The 27,120-nt window shown below is 47.0% G+C and overlaps 1 protein-coding gene across 3 annotated transcripts in view; it reads right to left on the minus strand.

The window, feature by feature from the left end:
- Positions 1–8,579: 8,579 nt before the first annotated feature.
- The window catches only part of CALN1 (calneuron 1), a 481,970-nt gene continuing 463,429 nt past the window's right edge, over positions 8,580–27,120 (minus strand). For all 3 annotated transcript variants that reach the window (XM_082857506.1, XM_082857508.1, XM_082857507.1), the window contains 2 exons: positions 21,611–21,767; positions 8,580–8,788 (listed from right to left, as the gene is read on the minus strand). In XM_082857506.1, coding sequence (XP_082713632.1) covers positions 8,661–8,788; positions 21,611–21,767 — 285 coding nt within the window. In that variant the 3' untranslated portion in view covers positions 8,580–8,660. The remainder of the gene's footprint in view (positions 8,789–21,610; positions 21,768–27,120) is intronic.

A 27,120-nucleotide genomic window follows, 5' to 3' on the forward strand; every position in this document is an offset into this window, starting at 1 on the left:
CCATGACCCTTCAGCCTTCGTCATCTCTGTGGTCAGGGTCAGACCTGAGTTCTGTTCTCAGTCCCCTGTGGGGTCTTTTGTCCTGCAGAACACCCGCTGCTGGGGTAAGGACTCAGGAGAATGAATATTCATGACTAACTGTTCCTGTATAATAAAAAAGTTCTTAAAACCCAGATCAGAGAGGATAAAATCCAAGTTATTATCTCGCTGGAATTAGCCAGACGCCCCCTTTAACAAGGGGAAAGAAAGAACAAAACAAAACAAAACACATGCTCTATGCCTAGAACTCTCTATTTTTAGAATTTTTAAACAAAAACAAACGCATAGTGATTTTTACCTCCTAAGTTTCTGAAGAAGGTGTATAAAATGCAGCGCTTAGAACTGAGGACCCTGAGAGGTTCTGGGAGATTGTACCCACAGGAAACTCAGGTTTTTGACTTAAGGACAGGATATTTGGGGAAACACGTGATAACATTTTTGGAAAGGAAAGAAAATATGAGATGCCCTCATGAGGCTTGGAGACAGAAGGCCGGATCCAGGCAGGATCCCTGGTAGTGCTTTTAAGCAAGTCACTTGCCTTTTTGGTGCCCTTTGTTTCCTTATATAAATATATTATAGGGGAACGGGTGGTTTTTTCCTATGCCCAAGAAGCTCAAATAACATTAAAAATTCCAAATGCTTAAGCAAAAGCGAAGCAGTACCTGAATGCTAATGTTGGGAAGGGTTTGGCAAATGGAATACCAAAAGGATGACACCATTAGCTTGGGTGTCTGCAAAGTTTTCTTAAGTAGACTGTCTGCTCCCCAGCCAGAAGCTGGTTCGTATTTCTCACCATATGTTCCATCGTCGGCTTACTTCCCCGGATGTCAATCATTCCCCTCCAAAGCCCCACCAAAGGTCCCCAGCTGCTTTCTCACTGGCTGCTTCTTGGAAGGGGGTGATGTTGCTGGACGGTCCATCAAAGAGCTCTGGTTTCCCTTCAGGGTCACGGAAATGAATTTCATGACCCTTTTGCAAATCACAGCCCCAGATAACGAGCTGAATCTCTCATCAAAAGAAAAAAAAACTTTTATTTTTTTCTATTGCATAAATAATGGTAAATTAGACTCTTTTTTATACAGATTATATATTTACAGACAAGTTTGGTTAGAGAAAAACATCTGGTAAATATGGCAGTCAGTTTTCCTTTATACACTAAGATAACATATTAATAATATGTACTTCATGGGATCAGTACGTTGCATGCCAAGTTAATTTATATTAATATTTACATTTTATATAAAGATTTTCTTTTGACTAATCTGCTGACTCTCTCATCATTTAGTAGCAGAAATCATCAACGAATACTGAATGAAAAAAAAAAAAAAGGAACGTGAATGAGGTAAATGGGAAGCTTGTGACCCAGGATTTCAGTCTTAGTGGCCCATTCTGGATATGAGACCTGCCAACCTCCCGTCAGCCTGGTGGTAAGAGTCCTCAGCTGCGCTCTGATTTGTATCTAGCCGTTTACCACCGTGCTTTGAGAAAAAACCTCCTGTCTCAAGTCTAATGACCCCTAGGGTCACAACGACCCCTACCCCCAGCAGATGACAGCTTGCCAACCCATTCCCGGGCCAGATTTGGGGGCTTATTTTCCTCCAAGGGCATTTTCTTTGGTTAGCCCTTGGAGAAATCGCTTCTTCCTGGATTCAGAGTTGGGGAAGAAAAATCAATCCCCACTAAGAAGCCATTTAAAGACCCTGAAGCCTGATTTCCAGGTTAGAAAGAAAGAACATTCTTTGATTTTCCTTGGAGAGAGCTGAGAGACAGTGACTTGTGTAAATTTCCACCAGGAGCTGAGAGGGCCCTTTCCTTGGCCAATCTAGGTCTTTCCAGGGAAGACCAGCAGGGCTTGCTAGAAAAACAATGACGGCCTCCATTTACTTTGGGAAGAGAAAGAAAAAAGGAAACCTAGGAATTCAGGTTGTCATGGCGCAGAAGGGCCGGAGACTTCTGTGTATCCTGCAGCTGCCCTCTCTCTGCCCTTTATCCCTCCTCGTGGTTGGATCGCATCTAAAGCAGGCGCCTGTGCTCAGCATCGCTCATGAACCACCTAAGGACCACCGCAGGCGCCTGGTCTCCGCAGACTCTTCATCAAATCCCTAACAATCCCCAGAGATCGTGACTCCCTTCTGCAATGTTACGAATAATTACGAGCCACTATCCTATATACGGGAACTGCTGTTCCATGGGTCAGAAAAAAAAGAGAAAGAAATGATCAGAAGTTGTGCTGTTTATTCAGTAACTTCCAGTTAGGCTTTTTCAGATGGGGAAGCAGCATCTTCTCCTGGAATCTGGCTTTGTCTCACCCTACTTAGGCAGGAATTCTGATTCACGGGACCTGTGGTAAGGTGATTCCCACGTCCTTCATTGTGACACTGGCTCAGGCAGGACACAAAGCCCATCTTGGATGCTCCCTTGAATCAGCAAGTCCTTAGGGAGTAAATAAAACCTCTTGCCTACAAGACACACTCGACAGAAGCCGACCTGCATCTTTCATCTACAGACAACGGACACCTAAAGAGATAGCTTATTACAACTGCCTCTTGGGATTTGTGTTTAAAAAAAATGAAACTGCCGGTCCCTAATGCAATTCATAGGGGACACAGGGACCCTCTCAAAGTGTGGGCGTTCACTTTGATTTGTTTCGGACAGTCACAAGAGGAGGGCTCTTTTGAGTCATCTGGTTGACCTTTCCCTTTGCTTTAGAGATGAGACACCTGAGGCTGGGAAGGGGAGTCACTCAGAATTATCTGGCTGGTGGCTGTCAAAAGCACCTGGGGCCCTGCCTCCTGTGCCCTTCCTGGCTGACAGTGCTTCTTACACGTCCAGGGCTAAGGTCTTCTCTCTTCGCCTCAGTTCAACCGGTCTGAGCCCAGACAGTGCACCCTGGGAAAGGCATTTTGACCTTGGCAACTGTCAGCAGCCCCCAAGGCACGGCAGGCTACCAGCCACCTCTTGAAGTTCCCAGCACATGTCGTTGGGATCAGGTTATGGGCAGCAGCCCCATGGCCCTCAAACCCCTGTATGCTCCCAGAGTGGACCAGACGTACAGGGAAAATGTTCAGAGATCAGCCTCAGCGGCCCTTTAAAGACTTTCTTTTTCACTCCCAGGCCCAGGGATGGAGCAGCAACGCACTTGAAGTTTTCAGTCCCTGGAATATTCCTTCCTAATTAACCTGCTGCTCTGCCCCCTGGGAAATTCCAGCCTCTGCATCTGTTTCACTTGGACAATAAGGTCTATCAGTGTGAGAAGCACAGGTTTGAAAGCCAACACATCAGGCTCAAGGGAAAGAGGTGGATGAGGGCTATGCCCAGCATGGTGGGCCCACCCAACGGATTAGCTACCCAAGGCGGAGGCAGGGGTCAGGATGCTTCGCACGTCTTTCCCAGTTTCAGAGGACTGTCTATGGGGGACTGGCAGAACCCGATTCTTTGTGACTATATTTCAAGCCAACTGAATCAAATTAATTGTTTGTTTGTTTGTTTTTTGCGTTACGCGGGCCCCTCACTGTTGTGGCCTCTCCCGTTGCAGAGCACAGGCTCCGGACGCGCAGGCTCAGCGGCCATGGCTCACGGGCCCAGCCTCTCCGCGGCATGTGGGATCCTCCCGGACCGGGGCACGAACCCGTGTCCCCTGCACTGGCAGGTGGACTCTCAACCACTGCGCCACCAGGGAAGCCCTGAATCAAATTAATTTTGCCTCTAAGACTTTTTGAGCATTGTTATGACTCTTGAGACCTTATAAAGAGGGTCCCAAACCAGTATTCAGTAGAAACCACGGCTGTTTCAATGACCATGGACTTGGCATGGAGCATAGGATACTAAGAGAAATGCTTGGCTGGTTTCAGTGCCTGACCTTTTCCCTCCAAACCAAGTGTCTATGACAAGGCCACATGACGGAGGACAGTCCCCTGAGTGACTTAGTCAAAGGAAGTAAGAAGTGAAGCTGAACACTTCTGACATTTAAATTGTCATGGAGACAGAGTGCTTCAAGGCAGTCTGAACCTCCCTGCATTTTGCCATTGCTTTAAATAATTCAAATTGAAACCCCTAGCTGCGGAATAACGTTTCTTTTCTGTTTCTGATGGATTTTTTTTTCCCCTTCCGGAGGGAGTTGAGGCGTCTGGGAGGATAGCTACGGCAACACCTTTAGGTTATGGAGGCTAAGCCCTGGGAGGATCACAGAAGAGGCCAATGAGAAATCTCTGATCTGAGGTCATTTCAGATAGATGTTCTCCAGGGAAGACGGTTCCGTGGTCCGCCTGGTGACACAACCAGTATATGCCAAAGTCTAGAAGCTTAAGTCTATGTGTATCGTCATGGTTATAGGAAAGGCGGCCCCTCCTTTTTGCAGTGGGGTTCCAGACCTTTTGTGTATCTTAGTGGAACAGAATAAATAACATGATCACTAAGGGCTTTGGGAGAAATAGTGCAGTAAAATGACCTAATATGGTTTGAGACCTCCAGCTGGAAGGAGCAGACCTCGGCAGCTTCAGCAGGCATGGAGAGCTAGAGCACAGCGGAACGGGGCTTTACAGTATGCAACCACACAAGGCCATGCCCGCCAAGCTGAGGAGCTTGGCGGTCACACCTTACTTTTCTGGTCATGCCCTCATACGGTCCCGGGGAGGCTGCTAGCTATGGGTTAAGAGCAAAACTCTCTTTGATGTATGACCTGAGTCTGGACTGAACCTAGAGAAGGCATTCGGAATAAAAGACAAATTTCTCTCCCAGGCGTCTGATATATCGTTTTGTGATTCTGTGGATGGGAGGTTGGGATGGGGGCGTGATCATCAGGAGGAGCTTGCCATCTTTCATTAGGCTCTCCCGGCTAACTGCAGAGAGGAGACCATTGGTCAGGCGAAAATTGAGACAGGAAGCAGGTATCAAGAAAGAAGACGTGTTGCACACATCTTGTTCTCTGCAAATAAAACACCTAGAAACTCTGCAAACCACTGGCTTGCCGGAGACCACACGTAAACCTCAGTTCACTTTAGTTCACATTTCTGGCTTGTGGGAGAGCTTCTCAACAGGCAAACAGATGCTTTTAAAGACTGGGGCTTAAAATATTTTTTGTCTTCCAGATGGCATTTCTGCCTTTTTGCCCAGAATAAGGGGTCTTTGCTCTGGGCTCTGGGAAGTGGGGAGGGTACCACCCGGCTCACAGGTAGCTCCTGTTCTCCTGAGCCAATGGAAGGACAGGTCCAAACAGAAGAGGAAAAGGCAGAGAAATGACCAGATCCTTGGAGGCTAATTTCTCCCACCAGTGGGATACAGATTCAGGGAGTCAGGATGCAAGCAGGCAGAACCCAAGTGTTTGTTCTTTAAGGAAATGTTCCCTATTTTTGTGTGCCTTGGCAAACTCAGGGTGGAATGCAAGGGTTGCCATGGCAACATCCTTTTTTTCTTTTTTTTTCTTTTTTTTAAACACAGATAGGTCATGTGGGACCCACGCACATTCTGGAAGCCACGGTTAATAGTTCCCATGCTAGGTCCTGTTTGGGGGCTCTGGGAGTGATGAGAGACAGCTTCTTTGGGGGTCAAAGGGTCAGGGTCTGCACCCCTTGTCCCCCAAGCAAAGTGCCTCCCTGATCATCACTCGCGTGGTCAGGGGTGGAGGCAAGAATGAGCCACGCTCGGTTTGCCAGTCTCTCAGCCACCCCCTAATAGACTCTTAAGTCTACTTGCTGGGAGGACAGAGTGAGCGTTGCGTTTCTCCCGCTCAGTTCCTGCAAAGGTCACTTCCAGCCAGGGCCACACGGCACACCGTGGACATGGGGGACCAGGACTTCTAGAGTCTTCATCCGTGAGCACAGTAACTCCCGTGGGGAAGGCACTGGCTGGCCTGGGGCCCTGGAGTAACACTGGTGTGGACAGAACTTGGGGGTGGGGCGGTGGGAAGTCAGTACTTTCAGCCCAACACCGTTGACAGACCGTCCAGGCAAAGCTACAGGATCTCGGTGCCCAGAGTCTCCGGGGTGCCGTTAGCGCTGGGACGTTCCCACACACTCAGCTCCTGGCGCCACGTGTGAGGTGACCACGGCAGGAGGCTCACCTCTAGCCCATCAAAGAGAATTCTATGGCTTCTTTCTCACCCTCTCTCCCTAGCAACACCCACAAGGGATGCCTTCTCCTGGGTAGGATGGACTCGGTTCCACGGACTCACTGGGAGAGAGGAAAATGGTCCTCTAGGGGGAGGATGCGAAGGACTTGGTGGGGAACAGGCTGCTGGTGTCTCTCAGGTTGCCATGTAATTCACACCCTTGCACAGCGGCTAATTGCTCTTCCAATGAAGTCTAACCCTCACATCCTTCAAGGTCCCTGCTCCCCAGTAGGAGGCAGAAGAACCTGTAGCCTTTAAAGAAGTACTCATTTCTTTTGCCCTGAAGTCCAGCACTGCCCTCTCACAGGGCAGGGTCCTTTAAGAATCATGCCTGGGGTCTCTATCCAGTCTACTTGGGGTCTCTCACCCCGCTCCCCAGGAGGACATGGCCAAGTCATTCACGGGGTCCCTCCCACCTAAAGAGAGAGAGCAAACTGCTTTGGGCAGAAACTAAATATAAATTTGTCCTGTGTGTCCGTATTCTGCATTTGGACCTGTTCTCCTTCTGAAGCCTGGTCCTGAGGGACCGAGGTGAGTCTGGTGAGAGGGGAGAGAGGAGAGATAGACAGACGTGAAGTGTCTAGCGGGGCAGGGCAGGCTACAGGGACAGGCAGGCCATTGCCTTACTCGGCCTGGATGTGTGGGACCCCAGGCATTTTCACAGAGGGACTTGTAACCGCCCAGGTGCCCGGGAGCTTACACCTGCTCCCTCCTCCATCCTACGGCTCAAACCCTAGTTTTACTTGTGCTCATCGTGGATATTTGCAGTGGGGAGGTTTCTAGAGTTGCTCCCAGGCTGTTGCCCAAAGTGCTTGCAGAGGTGATTTGGAAGAAGACCCCAAACTGAGACCTTGGACGTTCCAAGTCTGAGAAGTTCAGAGGGAGAGAGCAGAGAGAGAGGGGAGGCTTGAGGAGGGATTCATAAACACACACCGCACCCCAAAACCACCCGGCTGCAGCAAGAGAGGAAGAATTCTGGCACCTCCATACTGAACAGAAAGGGAAAAGGGAGAGGGGAATAGCTTGTAGCTTTAAGATGCAATGGAAAGAAAGAAGAGTAAGACAACTCCAATCACAGAAATAAAGACCTGAGCTTGGAAACGTACAGAGGGAAGAATTACAGCGAAAGGTTACTGGCTAATCAGACTACGCAAGCTGGAATGAATAGCAGTGGTGAATACGGCATCTGGGAAAAGTCAGGAAATCGCAAACTTGAAAGGGAGTTGGCTTCAGTTCCCTTCCCCAACAGAAGTATTTCACCTGTCGAGTTGGCTAAGCTCATTAGCATCTTTTTGTTTTCTTGTGAAAATGAGTCAGTTGCAGAATCTGACTGCCTGAAGATGTTATGTAAAATACAGTGGTTTGATCTTTCCAGCTTTCCGTTTGGGTTGGTGTTTCTCATTCTATCTGGGAAGACAGACTAAGAAAGCAAATTGGAAGATGAGAGAAAGGTGAGATGCACAAGGACCTTCACTTGCAGAGGTCTCCCAGCATGGAGATGTGTTTGGACTCCATCGCTCTGGACCACTGGGGCGTGGCTTGCAATACCTCCTCACCACCAGCCTATGTCCCTCTCCAATCCCCAAACTCCCCATACCCACCCCAGGGAGGCAGGGATGTGTGTCGGAGGACAAGCTTCTATCAGCAGTAAAGCAATTAGGGACGATGGATGTCACACATGAAGAAACCCAATATATACGTCTGTCTGTGTGTCTATGTGATAGAGATGCCCACGGTTATGCTTCTTTTTTTTGTCTAAATGGCAGCAGAGGCGGCAAAGCTGGGAGAAAGGCTCTCTGCAGATTCCAAAATGCTGGTGCGCGATGGGCTCTAGGAACAGAAAGCCAAGTGCCGACGGAAACCGAGAGCTCCCCAACTCTGCCAACAAGAGTCCTGTAGAAAAGGCAGTAGAACAGAAGCGAAGGGGGTGCAACTTGCAGACCGCTGGGTGCTGCACCCCGTCCGATGGCTTTCCCCTCATGCCTTGCCGGGGGGCCTCCACTAGGTTGGGGAAGGAAGCCAGGGTAGGACGGGAAGCCCCCACTTCTGCAGCAACTCAGAAGTCAGCTTCTCGGCACTGAGGGTTGCCCTGGGGTGGGGGAGGGAGGGAGTCTCCAGTTGACCCCTGGGTTGAGAGAACGGGGCGCGGAGGTGATTGCGTGTTCCGCCTCTCTCTTGCTGCCTTACCCCGCCAACCTGGATGGCCGTGGGAATTCCGAGATGAAGATGGAGTTTCTCTTTAGAGTTCCTACAGGCGGTCGAAGCGATCATTCGGAACTCCTGGCTATTTATTGCATTAGGAAACAAGACCATTAAAGCATTGAAGACAGCCCTTTTGTGTACCTGCCAAGGGGATGAAGTGGGTTTGCAACAACACGGGTTGCACTGCAACCTTGGGTTCTTCGCTGGACTGTGCCGCGTCTGCACCGTCCGTATCTGCTTTTTTTGTGGAGGAAGAGTCTGCCCGCGGGGCAAGCACATGCGTGAGCCAGGAACGCAGCTGCCGAGGAGGCCGCTACTCCATGCCGCTCCGGAGGATCTGGTTGGCCGCGATCAGCATGACGCTTATGATGAAGGCCATGGCGAAGGCGCAGATGAGGCTCTTCCGGACGCAGGTCTGTCTGTTCTGCTTCTGGGAATGCACTGGAGTGGGGTGGAGGGCAGAGGGCAAGGAGGCATGGAGGGAAGGCAGGGAGGGAAGAGAGAAATGACACTGTGAGACAGATTGCACTTCTTCCCCAACAAGCCCAGGGACCGGTCCACAGGAAGAAGACCGGTCACATCAAGTAAAGCATCACTAGGTCAGCTCTCGGAAGAGACTGGGCATCCCTGCTCCTGGCAAATGGTATGAAGTGGCCAAACTTCAAAAATCGTGCCAGATGTGATGTTCCGAGTGAGGTCTAGGCTTCCAGATGCAATAGCGCTACAGCGATTTCGGCGCGAGGAAATACATCACATTTTCAGCGTGAGTCTCACCAAAGGCATCATCCAGGCCTGGCCATGTCGTTTCTGCAGAAAGCCAGCCTCCCGTGTTTGAGGCAGCTGTTACAGACAGAGCGAGGTTCGGATGCATCCCTACAGGATGGGCTGGAAGCCACTTACCTTTCCCAGGACTGTTCTTGGGTGGCTGCCAGTTGAAATGACTCTAAGGGGCTTCCGGCATTATGGCAGATACGCGCAGCAGTGGTTCGAGCGCGGGGTCCCTGGGTAAGCTACATCACAGCACCAAGAACTTATTAAAAAGGCAGATTCTCAGGCCGGCCCATGCTCCCCGCAGATCTGTTGAATGGGGGACTCTGGCCAGTGATCTCCTGAGTTTAACTAGGTGATCGTGGTGCCTATTGAAATCTGGGTTGTGGAGACCACGTGAGCTGTGGCTAGGACCCGCGTGAAGCAAGGAGGTGCTGCCCCCAGATCCTGCGGCCCCAAGGGTCTGACCTTGGGCCCTGGAGTGGCGCTGTCTTAATCCTTTTGTTGGGCCAGGTCTTGAGTCACCATTTTTATAAGGCCCACGAGAAACCATTAGTTGGTCTCGATCAGAAGGCGTTAACTAGTGGGTTAGGAATATGGGCCAGAAATAGGGAAATGGAAATAACAAGAAAGGAAAGAACGGCTCTTTCCTCCAGGCATTGCTTCCCACGCCAGAATTTCTTTTCCTTCTCTTTCCTCTTTTTGTCTACACCTCCTTCCCTGTCCGTCCTGGTCCCGCAGTAAGCTTTACACACAGTTTACCACTTAGCTTGTGGAAGGAATCCCTTCCTGGGAGGCTGGCGGGAGGCGACCTACACCAGGGCTACTCGTTGGACCAGCTGCCTCGGCACCGTCTGGGAGTCTGATGTCAATGCGAATTCTCCCACCCCATCACAGAATGACTGAATCCAAATCTATGGGGGTGGAGGCCAGGAATGTGTATTTTTAATAAGCTCTGCAGGTGATTAGGGGATCTCCAGGGCCCAGCCCCAGGCTTTTTGGTTCAGTACATCTGGGTGGGGCCCAAGAATCTGATAGAGCTTGAGTTGCTGGGGGCAGGAGGGCTGTGTGTGTATGTGTGTAGGGGTGTGTTAGGGACATCGGGGTGTGGGTACTGCGGAAACCCAAGGCCAGGACTGAAGAACATTTTCAGATTACCTTCCATTTTGCAAAGGGGTCCTTCTGCTAGACATTCTACTGTACCTTTGCAAACAACCACCAGCTGAGGGAAAGTGGTTTTTCTTTAGGCCAAACTGAGTGAAAAGAGAAAGAAAAGAAGTGTAATTTCCCTTAAAATTACTCTCTGCTGGAAAGAAGGCAAAAGAAAAGGTCAAGGTATGGTCCACATGCCTTTAAAAAAACCTAAAAAACATGTTCAAGTTCACGCCCCTCTCCCCCTTGACACTGAGCGGCTCCTCTAATGCCCTAGAAATAGCAGGGAAGAAGCAGGAAGTGGGTGATGTTTCCAAAGGCAAAGGAGCGTCCCCTGAGACAAGGCTCAGGGGGGCCTCTACAAATTACATCCACCGGAAAGTTTCTCCACACTGCACAGAGGCCCAATGCCCCCGGCACAGCTCCCGGCTCCCTCCGCAATACCTGTCGGTTATTTCTGCCTTAGTCTCTTAGGCCTTGTCTCGATATCTTTAATCCTTCTGGGTCCCCTGGGTCCCTTGGTGATTGAAAGTATTTTTGGCTCAGTTCTCTACTACTTGCTCATCCTGTCTGGGTCTTAGAATCTTATAAGTTCTTACCTGGAGGAAGAAAATTTCCTCGGTGCAGAGACGTGTCTGCCCCCAGAAGTGGGCAAATGTAAAAAGTCATATCAGCCCTCAGGAAGGAAAACGGAGGTGGTGTTTGGGAAGGAAAGGACCCAAAGCAGAAAATAAGGTGAGGATGTGGAAATGGCGTATCTAACACTTTCTGAGGACTATAATTTATTCCGGCAGCTCCTCAGTATAAAACTGCTTCTGAAGGCAGACATCTACCTTCCTATCTTGAGGGCTGGCGAAGGCTTAAGGAAAAGAAAAACTGTGTGATTGGGCTGAGGGAGAAATTTTTTGCTGAAGCCCTTCTTTGTGAAGGACACTCAGAAAAAAAGGTTACAGGCAACAGGATTATCCCCCAGGAGAGTGGCTGCACCTTTGATCTAAAAATCCTTCAAAGCAGTAGGAGGGGAGAGATAAGGAAGGAGGAAAGGCCTGGGGACCTAATAGTTTGTACATGAGGTCATGCCAGTCTGGATCCAGACGTGAGTACTGTAAGTAGAGTGCAGCTTCCAGCTCTCTCTCCTGGGTAGTTCTGAAACCCACCGTCATTGGAGATTAGAGTCTTTAATTCAGATTCTGTGCAAGGATGAGAATTCTTTTTTATTTTTTTAATTAATTAATTAATTAATTTATGTTTGGTTGCGTTGGGTCTTCATTGCTGCGCACAGGCTTTCTTTAGTTGCGACGAGCGGGGGGCTACTCTTCACTGTGGTGCGCGGGCTTCTCATTGCGGTGGCTTCTCTTGTTGCAGAGCACGGGCTCTAGGCACATGGGCTCAGTAGTTGTGGCGCATGAGCTTAGATGCTCCACGGCATGTGGGATCTTCCTGGACCAGGGCTTGAACCTGTGGCCCCTGCATTGGCAGGCGGATTCTTAACCACTATGCCGCCAGGGAAGTCCCAGGATGAGAATTCTTTCACATCCAGTTCTGATGTAAGTTGTGTGGTAGAGTGAAGAAGCCAGACACCAATCTTAATCACAATCATCTTATCCCACATTGTAGCTGTGTGAGCTGCGGCAAGCCAAGCTCCCTGGGCCTCAATTTCCCCGCCTATAAAATGTGGGTAAATAAGACCTGCCTTGTGGTGAGGATTATGAGCATAGGAAGGTACTTGAATGTTGTCTGTGCCCAGTGAATGCTAATTCCTATATGGAAACCTTGAAAAAATTCCCCTTTGCTTACTGAGCACCCACCTCAGCGGGCAAGGTACGCATATGTACTTTATAGACGTCCTTGCAGAATTAATAGCGATAGTCCTTTGTGAATGGGGTGTGTGACCCTCATTTGGTAGGTGAGGGCTCTGAAGCTCTGAGAAGTAGAGTCCAAGGTCTTTTGGAAAATGGTGAAGGTGGGATTTGAACCCACGTCTGATTCTAATATCCAGGTTCAAAAGTTCTACACAAACTCTCTCCTGATCTTTTGTTTAGCAACAGAAAGTACAGCCAGAGGAAGATCCAAAAGAAATGTCCTTCAAACGCTTGGTGTGGTCGACAGTATAACCCAGCACTAATTAATGTGTTTGTTGATAATAATTTAATGCCTGTCTTTGGCTATCATATATTTGCATTGCACTATATTTTTGTGTACTTATTCATTCTCAGTGTCTACACTTGGTTTCCCCAACAAGAAGACAGGTCAGCCCAGGATGAACTGTGAGTTGGAGATATGGCTTCTTCTCTTCACTGCCACTTAGGAAGAGCCCTGGGCAAGAGGCTGAATTTCTCTGAGCCTCAGTTTCTCGCTCTGTAAAAGGACCTAATGATAATTGTTCTGTTAATTTCAAAAATTATTTCAGAGATCAACGGGCTCATAAAAAAATCAAAAACTATTGTGCAACCCTGACTTGCTAGAGAAATGCAAGGTATCCTTCCTGTATCCCCTGAGGGCTGCAGAAAAGATCTGATGGTTTTTCTCCTGTTTCCTGCAGCCTCTAGCCCCGGGCTGAGACTACAGCAGATGCTCCCAAGACTTTGCTTTGGTCCCTTCCCTCAATTATTCATCCTGAACTGCAGCCAGACTCCTTCCTGGAGCAGTGCTCGGTATGCGTCATCACGCCCTGCAATCTCCCTGAAGGCCCCCCCTTGCTGGGGGAAGCAGTTCTGTCCAGCTCCTAAGCTCAGCAGGTAGGCAGGATCGCAGATCACCTCCTATCCCCTTTGTCCCTCTGTCCCTAGACCACCCCTCCTCCCCTCCCCCAGCAGCCTTTTTCTCAGCCAAGCAGCTATGCTCTCTACCTAAGACTGCAGCACTGTTCATACCTTTCCCTCTGTTAAGGGTGTCCACTTACCTTCCCTCTCATTTCTTCCAGGCCTAACCTAAACTTCACTTTCCTATGAGGCTTCTCTTGAACATCTATCGTGCTCTCAGAGGGCCTGATATTTTAATTAAAAAAAAAATCTAGCTCTTAATATTTATTTACTTTCAATTGAGAAAGAATCCACGTACCATAACATTCACCCTTTTGGGGTGTACAATTCAGTGGTATTTAGTACCTTCCCAAGGGTTGTGAAACCATCACCACCACCTAATTCTAGAAAGTTCTCATTACCCTAAAAATAAACCCCATACACATTAGAAGGCACTCCTCATCGCCCTCCCTCCCCAGCCCCTGGTAATCATTAATCTACTTTCTGTCTCTATGGACTTGCCTATTCTGGGCATTTCATATACATGGCATCATACACTACGTGACCTTTTGTGTCTGGCTTCTTTCACTTAACATAATCTTTCCCAGATTCATCCATGCTGTAGCATGTGTGGGTACTTCATCCCTCTTGGAGGCTGAATAATAGTCCATTGAATGGACGTACCACATTCTGTTTATCCATTCACCAACTGATGGACATTTGGGTTGTTTCTACTTTTTTGGCTATTAGAAATAATGCTGCTATGAACGTTAATGTACAAGTGTTTGTGTGGACGTGTTTTCAGTTCCCTTGGGTACAAATCTTAGAGCCACATTGCTGGGTCATATGGTAACTCTATGTTTAACTTGTCAAGGAACCTATTCCTTTTTGGATCTTATTGAGCACTGAAAATGGCAAGAATACCTCATGCTATTGGTGATCTTTTCTATGTTTTTCTTCCCAGTAGATGCTGATATCTTTCTACGTAGTACTTGTCACAGTAGGAGTCCAGAAAGTACATGGGGATGAAATGTGAGTTAGGGGAGGTTGACACAGGAGGACACAGAAGCGAGGTTTCCTGTTTTCTTAAAAGTTCATTAGCGAGTCCGTGCACCAGCAGACTCCTGGCTGCTGTGGTAGGACCTGGGTTTGTAAGCTCTAGTGACAGACCGCTCCTTCCCCTTCTTATTTTGACAGAGATTCACATGGCTCTGCTCGGCAAATGCCAGGCAGTGGCTCTCGAATTTTTTCCCGGAGACAGGAGTCTACACGGATTTTGCCATTGACCAGCTGGGTGAGCCTATGTAGAATGGGTTCATAATCCTTCTGGCTTCAACCTTCAGAGACACTGGCTCCCAAATAAGGCAAATCAGAATCATAACAATTCTAATTGCCCTAACGCAGATGTACGTAAGTGATGTTCCTGGCAGGGAGTCTGGGGCTCAGGAAATGGTAAAATGATATAAAACCCAGCTCAGATGATTCTAACAATTAGCCAGATCTACTAGGTATGGGAGCTAGAGTTCTGTGATCCTTCCAGGTCTGACACTTTATGATTGTATGAAATTGGATAGTTCCATAGTCTAAGGTGGAGTTAAGTAAGAGCTTGTGAAAGAGATTTTTCATCGGTGATAACAGAGCGTCCAGGCACCCACGTAAGACCTGAAGTTAGAGGTGGAGGATGTGGTCTCTAAGGGAACAGGTGATGTTTTCGTAGGAGGAAGACAGGCCACCTGTACTTGTGTGGGTATGAGCTGGCCCTTCGTCACCACAAAATCATCTTGGGTTTCCGGGTGTCAGACAGCTGTGTCTGGCTTTGAGGGTCCTGCAAGGCTCCCTGGCATGGTGTGGCCAGGTGTTATTTTGGTCTTTCCAGCCATCCTTCCCCTTCATGTAACAAAATTCATCTTTTGGTCTGGGGATATGTGCCTCTCCACCTGGTGGAACTCTCAATCCAGGGCCTCACCTTTCCACTAGTAACAAACCAGATTGGCCAGTAGAGTACCGTAAGCTCTTGGCTTGTCCAGAGGTAGGCACACGGGCCAAGCAGATTTGGAGCCCCTTCTTGGAATGGAGCTGAATCTCAAGAGAGAGAATCCTGTTGACCTTGGGGAGAGAGGGCCTGCCCAAGAATGATGCCAACAGAGAGGAAAGGACAGAGCGAATGAGAGCAAGGTGGGGGCAGGGAGAGAATGTTGCTTGACCTCTTTGGGTCCAAGTCAACCAAAGCTCATCCCTTTGGCTTCCCGCATTATTTGAGCCAGTGCTTTTTAGTTTAATGGGGTGTGGGTTGAGTTTCTGTTACTTGAAGCCAAAAGAGTCTTGACCAATACTCTTGGGAACTCCAACGTTGGCAAGGACTTAACTTTAGGGATGAAATGTGTCAAGAGGATGGTTCAAACCCTGTAAATTTGGTTCCTGCACCATCTTTCAAAGATGTGGTGTTCCAGCAGTGCATACTCTGCAATGTCTTCAGGTAAAAAGTAACAATAAGAAGAGAACTGGGACCAGGGACAGGCCAGTTTTGTTTGTTACGATTGCTTACTAATGTGTTAAGCATTGTACTAAATCTTCTCACGTGTTATCCCATTTAATCCTCATAACAACCATATGAGGTAGGTCATGATAAGATTCCCATTTCACAGATGAAAAAAAGCTCTTAATATTTATTTAAGTGCCTTACTCAAGTGACCTATAGGTGGTGAGGCAGGATTTGAAGCCAGCCCTGTCCAGAGTGCAGAGCTGGAATTCTTAGCTATCATGCCTATAGCTCTCCAGGTCTCTATCTTGTATTTCAGAATCCCTTCACTCCTCACTCATGGCTCCAGAAAACTTTCCTACAGGTTTGCTTTGATAGGTCCCCAACTAGAAGAAGAAAAATCCTTTTTTGTCCGAAGCCCCAACTTTCTTTCAAACTGTCTCTTGTCTCACCACCTGCCATGGACCTCACCTACGCCTTAACCTCCTACATCTACCCCAGGAGAACAGGTTTTATTTCAGGAAAGTCACGGCACCTGGTGAGCTGGGAGCAGATGGTGTGGATGACACATCATGCCCTTTTCAGTTGAATGGGCATGAAATGCCCAAGGGGTACGGCCAGGTGATGAGCCAGGTCTCCCAATCCAGGTGTGCATTTGACATCCCGACAGAAACATTGCGACTTCAGCAGGGATGGCTTGAGCTGGAGCCCTGGGACATGGCTGCAAAATTCCTTCTCACCTTCCAAGGAGCCCAGAAATGTTTGAATCTAGATATGACCACCGTTGTCCAATCTTTGCATCATCGGACAAAGGAAAAAAAATAAGGCTCAGAGAGTTTTAAAATGAGTTCCCAGGGTCACACAGCTAGTCTACACAGGGCAGGGAACAGAACCCACATGACTGCACAGGGGTGCTTTGGGGGCTCCCTGGCCTGGGTCACCCCTCTGACATTTGTTTCTCTTGTCCATCATACTGAATGGTACAGAGCAGCTTTGCCGTGTCTTTCACAGAAACTATTTATTCCCCAGTTGATGATTTCTGCTTGATTTCCGTCTCCCGTGCGTGTTGTCAGAAGCCTACAAAACCCTGACAGCTGGTATTCCATTTAGGGACAAGCCTTGGGGGACGCATCCTGAAAGGGCTCACACACAGATCTTGCTGCATGTCTACTTGACTTCCAAATATAATGTGATTTCACTGGCGACGAAATGGAAAAGGAGTGAGGATGATGAAGAGTCGTTTTGTAGAGTCTTTGAAACGCCTAAGCGCGGGGAAACGGCCCGGGGCCACTAAAGGGGAGCCAGGGCGGGGTTCGGTCAGGTGGACCTAGATTTGGAGACTTACTCGCAGTTTGACTTCGGACAAATGACTCCATCTTGCTGAGCCTCAGTTCCCTCATCTGTCCCACAGGAACCCCAGAACTGATCCCTCAGGCCGTGCTGACAGGTCGGTCTAATGTGTTAACAAATGACCAGCACTTGGGAAGCACGCCAGACAGCTTTCCCTCATCCCTTTCCTCCTGGACTTAGTACATAACCTAATTTATCCTGAGAACACTTAATAAGGATCTGGTGACAGGCAAATAGATGATTCAATCACAAGACCACTTAGTTTCACAGATGTCAGCGACTGGAACCAAATAATAAAATGTGAAATTCGTCTCTCAGTGTCACTGAGCTTATGTTCTCCAAAATCAAAACAGCTGGTGATCACAAGTGGTCCAACGGAAGCAAACCAGCTTAAACCTCTCTTATTTAGCATGGATGGTGGTGGGGCATTGTGGGTAGTCACGTAATCTTGCATCTGACCCATTTGATAAGACATTAGTACATCAGGCATAATCTATCTTAGTAAAGGACTTAAAAAAATGTCTGAGGGATTGGAAGGGTCTGGAAGTCCAACTTTTAGTGAAATATTCTCATTGGATTGGGGACACACAGGCTGCCCACCAGTGGGTAACACCAGAGAGCCCCTGAATTGAGTGGGGTTAAGTGAGCTCTTGCCCAAAGCACCCAGCACATGGGTGACACCTGGTCAAGTGTCTGACTCAAGTTGATGATTTTCCACTTGGAAACCAGGTGTGAATGAAGGAAAAGTCCGCTTCAGAATCCTTGCATTAGATTCTTCTAGCTTGTAGTCTCTTCTCTGCCTTCCCAGGGGCTTCTGTAGGTGACTTCTTTTGGTGCTCTAGGAGAGTGGGTTCTATCCATGGTGTGACACCCCAATTCAGGACTTCCTGAAGAAGTCAGGAAAACTTTCCTTACATGTAACTTGGAATTTCATCCTATTTCCTCTTGTCCTTTCCTTGGGAGAAGATGGAAAATGTAACGCCTACCTATGATCACAGAGCCCTACGCACCATAAAGATTAGCAGATCAGACTGTGTGAGGGGCTCTGTGTATGTGTGTGTGTGCGTGTTGTTTGTATTAACCTAAAAATCCAATAAATAAAACAAAATCAAGGCAAAATGAAAACTAAAAAGAAGACAAAAAAATCCCTCAAACCTCTCCCATCAGGGGTACCACACCCTTTGGACCCCTGGCCTATTTCTCCGTTCTTTATTCTTCCATTCATGTGGAAGGAATAATCAATACTTCCTGACTTCATGGACAGAATCCGAACACCTTTGTGAAAGTATCAGACCCAAGATTTATAAAAGTGAAAAATATAATCATTGACATAGAATGATGCTGATGGCCTTTGGAAGCCCTCCTGTTAATTTCTAACGGACACACGCTGCAGCATTTTCAAACCTCTTCCTCACTCCAGAAGCTCCAGTTTTGCTGAGCTCGAAGACATCTGATGTGGGCTTCTTCAACTTCTGATTCCGCTACAGAATGCCTGTTTCTCTGACTATCGCCTCCTTCTTTGCTCAGAGACCGATGTGCCCTTTCACTTTTTTAAGGCAAAGACTTCTTACATCTTTAGGTATAATAGGTCCTTACACCTTGATTCCTTCCTCTGACACCAAATAGAGCAGAATTTCCAAGCGCCATGGATCACCCAGCTTTATAGGTGAGCTAATCAGCATGGGAACATATTTGCTGCGGCAGAGCTCTCAGAAGAGCAGGAGAGAGCTTCCTGAGTGGGGAGCAGAAAGAGTGGAGGTGGCCTGAGGGGGGCTCTGGGGCCTGGGGAAAATGTCCCAGCTCCCGTCCCCCCATCGGTCATTTGGGGTTGCAGAGAAGATAAAATTTGAAGAGATAAGAGTTCCATTGCTGGGACTTCCCTGGTGGTCCAATGGTTAAGACTCTGCACTTCCACTGCAGGGGCGGGTGGGTTTGATCCCCGGCCGGAGAACTAAGATCCCGCATGCCTCGTGGTGCGCGGCCAAATAAAAGAAAAAAAAGTTCCATCATTGAAAGAAGGAAAGGCAATCACCTTGTCCCTACAGAGTCAGATGCTGGATTTACCAAGATGTGGGATGGTGCCAGCTGGCAGGTGGGAGGGGGATTCTGAAATGTCAGCGAGGCCTTGGCTGAAGTGGCTGGACAGGCGAGGGGCAGCCTGGGTCAAGGGCGAGAGCAGACAGGAAGGAGTTGATCACTGGGGCGACGGGGAAGCCCAAACAGCTGGAGGCCGAGAAGATTTAGGAAGCACAAGCCATGCACCTACGCCATCAGTCATCGGTAGAAGCAGGGAGAGGCTCAAACTGCCAGTAGGTCCCCGTTTGTGGGCAGCAGGCATGGGGGAAAGATGGAAGGGAGAAAGCCAAGGTCACCACAAGGTCTCAAATGGACTCTCTCAGTCCTAGGGCACCAGGGTGAATTCTGTGTCTGTGCGTCCATCTCTTCCCAGACTCCTTTGCCCTGAGTAAAATCAGGGAGCCCCTTTCCTGAATCTGGACAGAGCTGTGGGCATTAAAATACATGCACTAAAATAGATGGAGAAAAAAAGGCTAAATGTTAACAATTGTTAAATCCAAGTGATTGGTATTTGGTAACTCAATATACTGTGCTCTCTAATTTTGTGTGTTTTAAGTTTGCATAATAAAAGTCTGAAAATAAAAAAAACAACAAAAAAAAAAACAAAAAAAAAAACCCATGCACTGGTGACTTTGGTCATATCCGAGATGGGAAAAATCTTACACCTAAACGCAAACACGATGAGGTTATGTTTGGGGCCAAAAAGCGCTGATGTATTTTAAAAACCCTCTCTGACATGAAAATCTGTAGAAGGGATTATGTAATCAAGCTCACAGAGGTCATTCAAGAAGTCAAGGTGTGAGTTACAAATAGTATTCCTTTTATTACATAAGATCATGAATTTTAAAGCACAGTGCCTGGCCCTTATCAAGCACCCCCAAACGGTAAGTGTTGCTAATGCTATATGTACTAATCACTAAAGCAGACCCAGGAAGACTTCTATTTGGAAAGCCCTAAGCCAGCTATTTATTTGATTAATAGATGAGCTTTTGAGTAATAAAAGGACAGTGCTTAGAGTTCAGACTATTTCCCAGGGCAGTCTGACCTTTCTGAAAGTACTAAGACTTGTGACATTTCTCTGAATAAAGCACCAATCCATGAACATAGGTTCTTGTGGAAAATGCAGTGCTCAGAAATACTCTTCCTACTCATTTCAAGAGTGTGTCTCACAGCAGGGCGACTAGAGCCCCCAAACACTTCTACTGTTTGAGCACTGAGTCTGTCAGCTAAAATCAAGATGGAATGGAGAAGCCAGGCCTGCTGTTTTCTCAAATTTTAATCCAATCCCTGCCCTCTTCAGCCGTCCTCGTCCTCCCAATTCCCCTGCCTGCCCGGCTGCAGACGGCGTTGGCTGTGACCTTCTCGCCCTTGTGTGGTCCCTGCGGCTCCAACTCCAAACGCAGACATTGATGCTATGGTCCAAGTCCCAAGCAGGGCAACCAAGGCACCTTCTGGACCACAGCTGGGTTTTGTTTGCTGTGCACAGCACTTTTGAAAATTTTCACTGTGAACGCCATTACGAGGAGGCATTGCTGTCAAGTTGACCCCGATCCCACCACTCCCTATTTACCTGACTTGAGTTAATTCTGTCACCTCGGGGTATAAGCCACCTCCCGTTTCCTGTAGCAGTTCAGCCCTCACAGGGCCCACCGACGCCCAGGTCTGGATGTACCACTGTGTCCACCCAGACAAGCTCAGCCCCGTGTTGTCTGCCTGTCGTGGGCCTCGGCTGATTCTAACACAGCAGCTCCCAAACCAAAGAACCAAATTCCATTCTGGTGTCTATGTGACAGCTTACCATCTGTACACATTGGCTTGTTGGAATGTTCAGAAAAAAAGAACTGAAAAAAACAGTAGACCTTTTAAAAAAGTCTCAACCTTAAATAAGTTAAAAATTGCCCGTAGCCTGCTATGCTGTTTTAAGGTAATTAAAAAAACTTCTGTACATCAGAGCTGTTAAAGCAGCTCTGATTTTCAAAGTTGGAAAGAGGGACTCAATTATTTAACTTCCCTGGAACTCTCTACTGATTAGGGAATAAGGTAGCTTTTTTTTTTTTTTTTTTTTTTTTTTTAAAGCTTTCCTTCGTGAGTCCAAGAAAAATGACCTCTCACGGGTCTCTTTTTTGGACACAGGAGAACCTTATTTTCTTGGTGAAGTTCATGAGAGTTTTTTCATGAGTAGGGCTTTTGTGGGCCAGTGTATTTTCAGAGAGCATAGAATGGAGGTAATTCATTCATTCCTAAGGATCCCGTGAAGTAGGTGTAATTATCCTGATGTTTATGGGTGAGGAAACTCATTCAGAGAAGATACACCCCTTGCCCAAGGTCACACAATTAGCCACTGGACTTGACCCAGGTTTGCAGACAGCTCAGACAGGCTCCTTACATCACCCCACGCAGCCCCCACTAAATAAAGGCCAACACCACAAAGCCACTCAAGTCACAGACCTCAGGGTCACCGGAGGAAGGAAGGGTCAATACAGGTCTTGCAAAAATGCAGAGTTGGGGGAAAAAAGCAGAAAAAAAAGAAACCTACTACATCTTGGCAAAAAGGATCTTTTAACCTCGGTCCTGGATTTGTGGCTTCCGTCCAAGGCCACTTCGGCCCAAGAGACTGTAAACCCATTTTTCATACAGAGGATGTGGAACGGCCGGCCTATCCCAGACCAGGTAGAGAGCAGAAGCAGAGGTACCTACCGCCCTCAAACTCCGTCTGGCAGTTCCCCGAGGTCTCATTCAGGCTCTCTTCCTCGTTGATGATAATGTTCTCAATGTCCTTCATCGTTAAGTGGTCCCGGAAGGCGTGATAGAGGATGTGCTTCAGCTCTTCCAGAGTTATCCTCTGCATGTCGAACTGTGGAGATAAAGAGGAGTGAGAGGGGGACTTCCCTGGTGGCACAGTGGTTAAGAATCCACCTGCCAGTGCAGGGGACATGGGTTCGAGCCCTGGTCCGGGAAGATCCCACATGCCACGGAGCAACTAAGCCCGTGAGCCCCACAACTGCTGAGCCTATGCTCTAGAGCCCGTGAGCCACAACTACTAAGCCCGCGACCCACAACTACTGAGCCAGTGTGCCACAACTACTGAAGCCCACACGCCTAGAGCCTGTGCTCCGCAACAAGAGAAGCCACCGCAATGAGAAGCCTGTGCACCGCAACGAAGAGTAGACCCCACTCGCTGCAACTAGAGAAAGCCTGCGCGCAGCAACAAAGACCCAAGGCAGCCAAAAATCAATCTATCAATTTACCAAAAAAAAGAGAGGAGTGAGAGGGTCTGGGGCACTTGGGGGTGAGAATTTGGCTTGGGGCATGACCAGCAAGTCCTAAGTCTTCCTACAGAGATTTGTCCCAGCTTTTCAAGACATCAGATGAGCAGTTTTCTGCCACGCTCAGCTCCAAGTACACTTGTGAACTTGCAGGAACTTCTCGGGAATTCAAGGAATGCGATTCCCCCCTCAGTAGAGAATCTTGGAGAAAAAGATGCCACCTGCTAGTTTGGTTTCCTACTCATCCAGCCATCTGCTGTCACCCCTCCACACCTCATGTACTTTGGAGTGTGTCACACTTCAGACAATGCATATGTCTCTAGAAAGTTTTAAATCTTCCAAGAAGCCAGCATGTGTCTTGCTCTAACAAGATAAAATGCACGTTCTAAGCCATGTTTATGAGGAAGAACAGCTGAAAAAAAGGTGTAGCGTTTCCACTTGTGTTCTTCCGCTACAAGGGAGAAGATTTGCTTTTCCACTCCATTTCTATCAGATTTGGTCACGTCACTTTCTTGGCCAATGAAATGTGAGTAGAACTAACATAGGTCACATCGATTAACATCTTTCAGAGCCGTTGCGTGGTTCTAGCCTGTGTCCTTTTCCTTCTGTCCTACAAAGAGGCTGTTCCTTCTGTTGGGGTCCCAGAATGAGGATAAAGTGGAGAAGATAGCCCAGAAAGGAAAAGTAATGCGAGTAACAAATGCCCTTCGTTGTAGCCATAGAGATTTGGTATAACTTGGTTTACATCAACAATATAGAAATTAGTACATAGAAATGAAAAGCTACCATAACAAAAATTCTAAAAGATGATGTATGGATTGCAGGGTCAGGAAAATAAGAAAACTGTTATTGGAGGCTGGAAAGATAACAACGCATGTTATGCAGCAGCAAAACATTTGGTAAAGTTGTTGCCTGTGATAACTCAGGGCAGATACGCACTGAATGGGTAAAAAGTTTGGGACAGGGCTTCCCTGGTGGCGCAGTGGTTGAGAGTCCGCCTGCCGATGCAGGGGACGCGGGTTCGTGCCCCGGTCTGGGAGGATCCCGCGTGCCGCGGAGCGGCTGGGCCCGTGGGCCATGGCCGCTGAGCCTGCGCGTCCAGAGCCTGTGCTCTGCAACGGAACAGGCCACAGCGGTGAGAGGCCCACGTACCACAAAATAATAATAATAATAAGTTTGGGACACAACAGGCTCTGGTTGCAATTGGTTGCTCATCTACAAGAAAGAGATGAGCTCAGAGTGAACTAAATCAGACAGAGAAAGACAAATACTGTATGATCTCACTTACATGTGTAATCCACAAACCAACGAACCAACCCGTATTCACGGATCCAGAGAACAGATGGGTAGTTTCCAGAGGCAGGGGGGTGGGGAGTGGGTGAAATGGGTGAAGGGGGTCAAAAGGTACAAACTTCCAGTTATAAAATAAGTCCTGCAGATGTAATATCCAGCATGGTGACTATAGTTAATAACATTGTATTGTGTATTTGAAAGTTGCTATGAGAATAGATCTTAAAAGTTCTCCTCACACACAAAAAATGTGTAACTATGTGTGGTGATGGATGTTAACTAGACCTCTTGTGGTGAGCATTTCACAGTATACACAAATTTCAAATCTTTATCTTATACATAGGAAACTGATATAATGTTATATGTTAATTATACTCAATTTGAAAAAAAGGTGATGAACTCAGGAAAGAATTGATTGTTTTGCAAGCCAGAACAGAGACAACCCCAAAATTTCTGGTCTTGCAGCATTGAAAGAAGCAATTGTTTCTCATCTCCTACTAGGAAGAGATAAAATTGAGAAATGCTATAAATAACAATCCAAACCTATTAAAACAAATCAAAATGTCCCTTCTTAAAATCTCTGAATATGTTAGGTGGCTCTCCCAGAAAGCTGGTCATTAAATTTAGAGAGAGGTATGTCTCAAAAATAATTGTGGATATTAGCAGAAACCAACTGGAGTTAAATAGATTTTTAAAAATGACTAACTTTTTGAGACAGCCAAGAGCAAACAGCCTGGGACTAAAAGACTATGACTGTTCAAAACTTAAAATCATCTTTGGGCTCTCAACCTTCTATGGGCACAAGCCACTTTGAGGATAAGTTACAGAGGCCCCAAGAAGGGTATATTTTCCAATACCCCTGATAGGGATATAGTAGGATAATTAAATAGTCAGTTTAGAAATCTCACTAGGGGATTAAGACAGAAAAGGAATTTTAAGGGAGTTTGGGAGACTGTTGTAAGCGAATAACCACTCAAGAAAAGAATCCAGTAACCTAGCAACAATCTACTCTACCTTGAAAGACCAGGAGCATCCAAGTGCCAGACACACTCAAGCCACAAACCCTGATATTTAAAACACAAGACAATAGATACGGGATGTGAATCCTGTTACATGAACTCAGAGAGTTAAGAGTCCTTGAAGAGTAGCATTTCTGCATGTGGCCAGGACAGAAATATAGGTGAAAGGGGAAAGAAACTAGGTGAAAGGGGACATTATACCAAAACCTGAGATAAATTACCATATTTTAGTAATATATATATGATCTAAATAGCACCATGACATCTGCCCAAGAATGAGGAAGAGGTGGTCTTCTCTCCTCCCCACTTTTTATTTGATTATAAAAATGTAGCCCCCTTTGTTCTCAGGGCTGTGTTCCCTTGCCAGCCCACTTGTATCTCCCACAAGCATCCTATGCTAATAAACTCACTCTTGGCCTGCCGCTTTGCCTCACACTGAGTTCTTTCTGTGATGAGGCAAAAGAACCTGAGCTCCAGTAAGTCCTGACACCAGGTGAGTGGTTTTAATCAAAAGACAGCCATCATCAAAAAATCTACAAACAATAAATGCTGGAGAGGGTGTGGAGAAAAGGGAACACTCCTGCACTGTTGGTGGGAATGTAAATTGATACAGTCACTATGGAGAACAGTATGGAGGTTCCTTAAAAAACTAAAAATAGAACTACCATACGACCCAGCAATCCCACTATTGGGCATATACCCTGAGAAAACCATAATTCAAAAACAGTCATGTACCACAATGTTCATTGCAGCTCTATTTACAATAGCCAGGACATGGAAGCAACGTAAGTGTCCATCCACAGATGAATGGATAAAGAAGATGTGGCACATGTATACAATGGAATATTACCCAGCCATAAAAAGAAACGAAATTGAGTTATTTGTAGTGAGGTAGATGGACCTAGAAACTGTCATACAGAGTGAAGTTAGTCAGAAAGAGAAAAACAAATACTATATGCTAACACATATATATGATCTAAAAAAAAGGTCATGAAGAACCTAGGGGCAAGATGGGAATGAAGAGGTAAACCTACTAGAGAATAGACTTAAGGACACGGGGTGGGGAAGGGTAAGCTGGGACAAAGTGAGAGAGTGGTAGTGTATATATGGAAATATATACACTACCAAATGTAAAATAGATAGCTAGTGGGAAGCAGTTGCGTAGCACAGGGAGATCAGCTCGGTGCTTTGTGACCAGCTAGAAGGGTGGGATAAGGAGGGTGGGAGGGAGATGCAAGAGGGAGGAGATATGGGGACATATGTATATGTATAACTGAGTCACTTTGTTATAAAGCAGAAACTAACACACCATTGTAAAGCAATTATACTCCAATACTCCAATTTATACTCCAATAAAAATATTAAAAAAGAAAAAAAAAAGACAGTGGGTTCTAGTCCCCTTCTAGTCAGGGATCGTGGATTCAAGTCCCAGCCCGTGGGTTCGAGTCCCAGTCTGAGCTTTGGCTAGGTTCGAGTCCCATCTGAGAAGGAGTTCAGTTTCACCCTCATCAGGTGAGTACAAAGAGAACAAGTGGAAAAGGATGGCTCTCCCAGATGGTGATGAAATCATGCAACGACATCAAGCACCATTTCCAGGAAACACAATTAGGGCCTAATTAAGGAACATACCTCACCTCAAGGTCTTCAGAATTGCTCCGAGACTTGGACTGCTACGCGTGTTCCACTGCTTGCTATCTGGATGGGAATATTCTTGGTGGTTAACCTGACCCCGTTCCACTACTAAAAATTGAGTGTGTGTTGGGGGATGGGGTGGATTCAGGGGGTAATTTGGCTTTGCAGTTCATATGTCCCCACATCATGAGAAGTCACACCCAGATTTGATGTACATCTTGAGATTCTAGATCTTGTCTTCTGTTGTCATTGGATGGGACTTTTGAGTGTCTCCCTTGGGGAGGGGATGAGTATATTTTGTGGCTAAAGGGAGGGAAATAAATATTTATGAGCAAGAGTGTGGGCTGTAATTGGTTATATTATTTCCAATGATTTCTTTCCCCTTCCTGTGAGAGGATTATATCTCCCTGCCCATTAGTACCAGGCTTTGGCCAATTGAACGAGGGTGAAAGTGATCTATATGAAAGTGATGGAATTCCAAGGAGAAGTCTCAAAGTTATCCGTGTGTTCTGCCATTTCTCTTTTTCTTCTGCCACAAAAACACACTAAATATGGGCCGTTCCTTCATCCTGGGTCCCAGAGTGAATGCAACATGGCGCTAATCCACGAAGGGCATGTAATCTGAGTGAGAAGTAAATCCTGGTTATTAGCCACTAAGACTTCGGGATTTCTGCAGTATAACTCACCCAAGACCGAATACAGAAATCAATGTTTTAAGTTAGTCTGGATCATGATGAAAGGAAGGTTGAGACATTTTTTCCTCCTGCTTCCTTTGTAAAGCAATTCCTACCTGGCTTGCAATATGCCCCTTGTTCTGACAAATTAAATTGGGTTACTGGAACTTGCTGGAAACCTAAATGACTCAAGTTCAAAGCCATTTATATGAGGAAGAATAATTGAAGGGGGAGTGTGTGTGTGTAAAGTGGACTTGTTTTCTGCATCACAGTTTAATTGACTATGAAAGTGAATTCCGAGACACTTAGGGTTGACCCATGACATA

Source organism: Leucopleurus acutus, assembly GCF_964270905.1.
Source record: "Leucopleurus acutus genome assembly, chromosome: 16".
Lineage (NCBI taxonomy): Eukaryota > Metazoa > Chordata > Mammalia > Artiodactyla > Delphinidae > Leucopleurus > Leucopleurus acutus.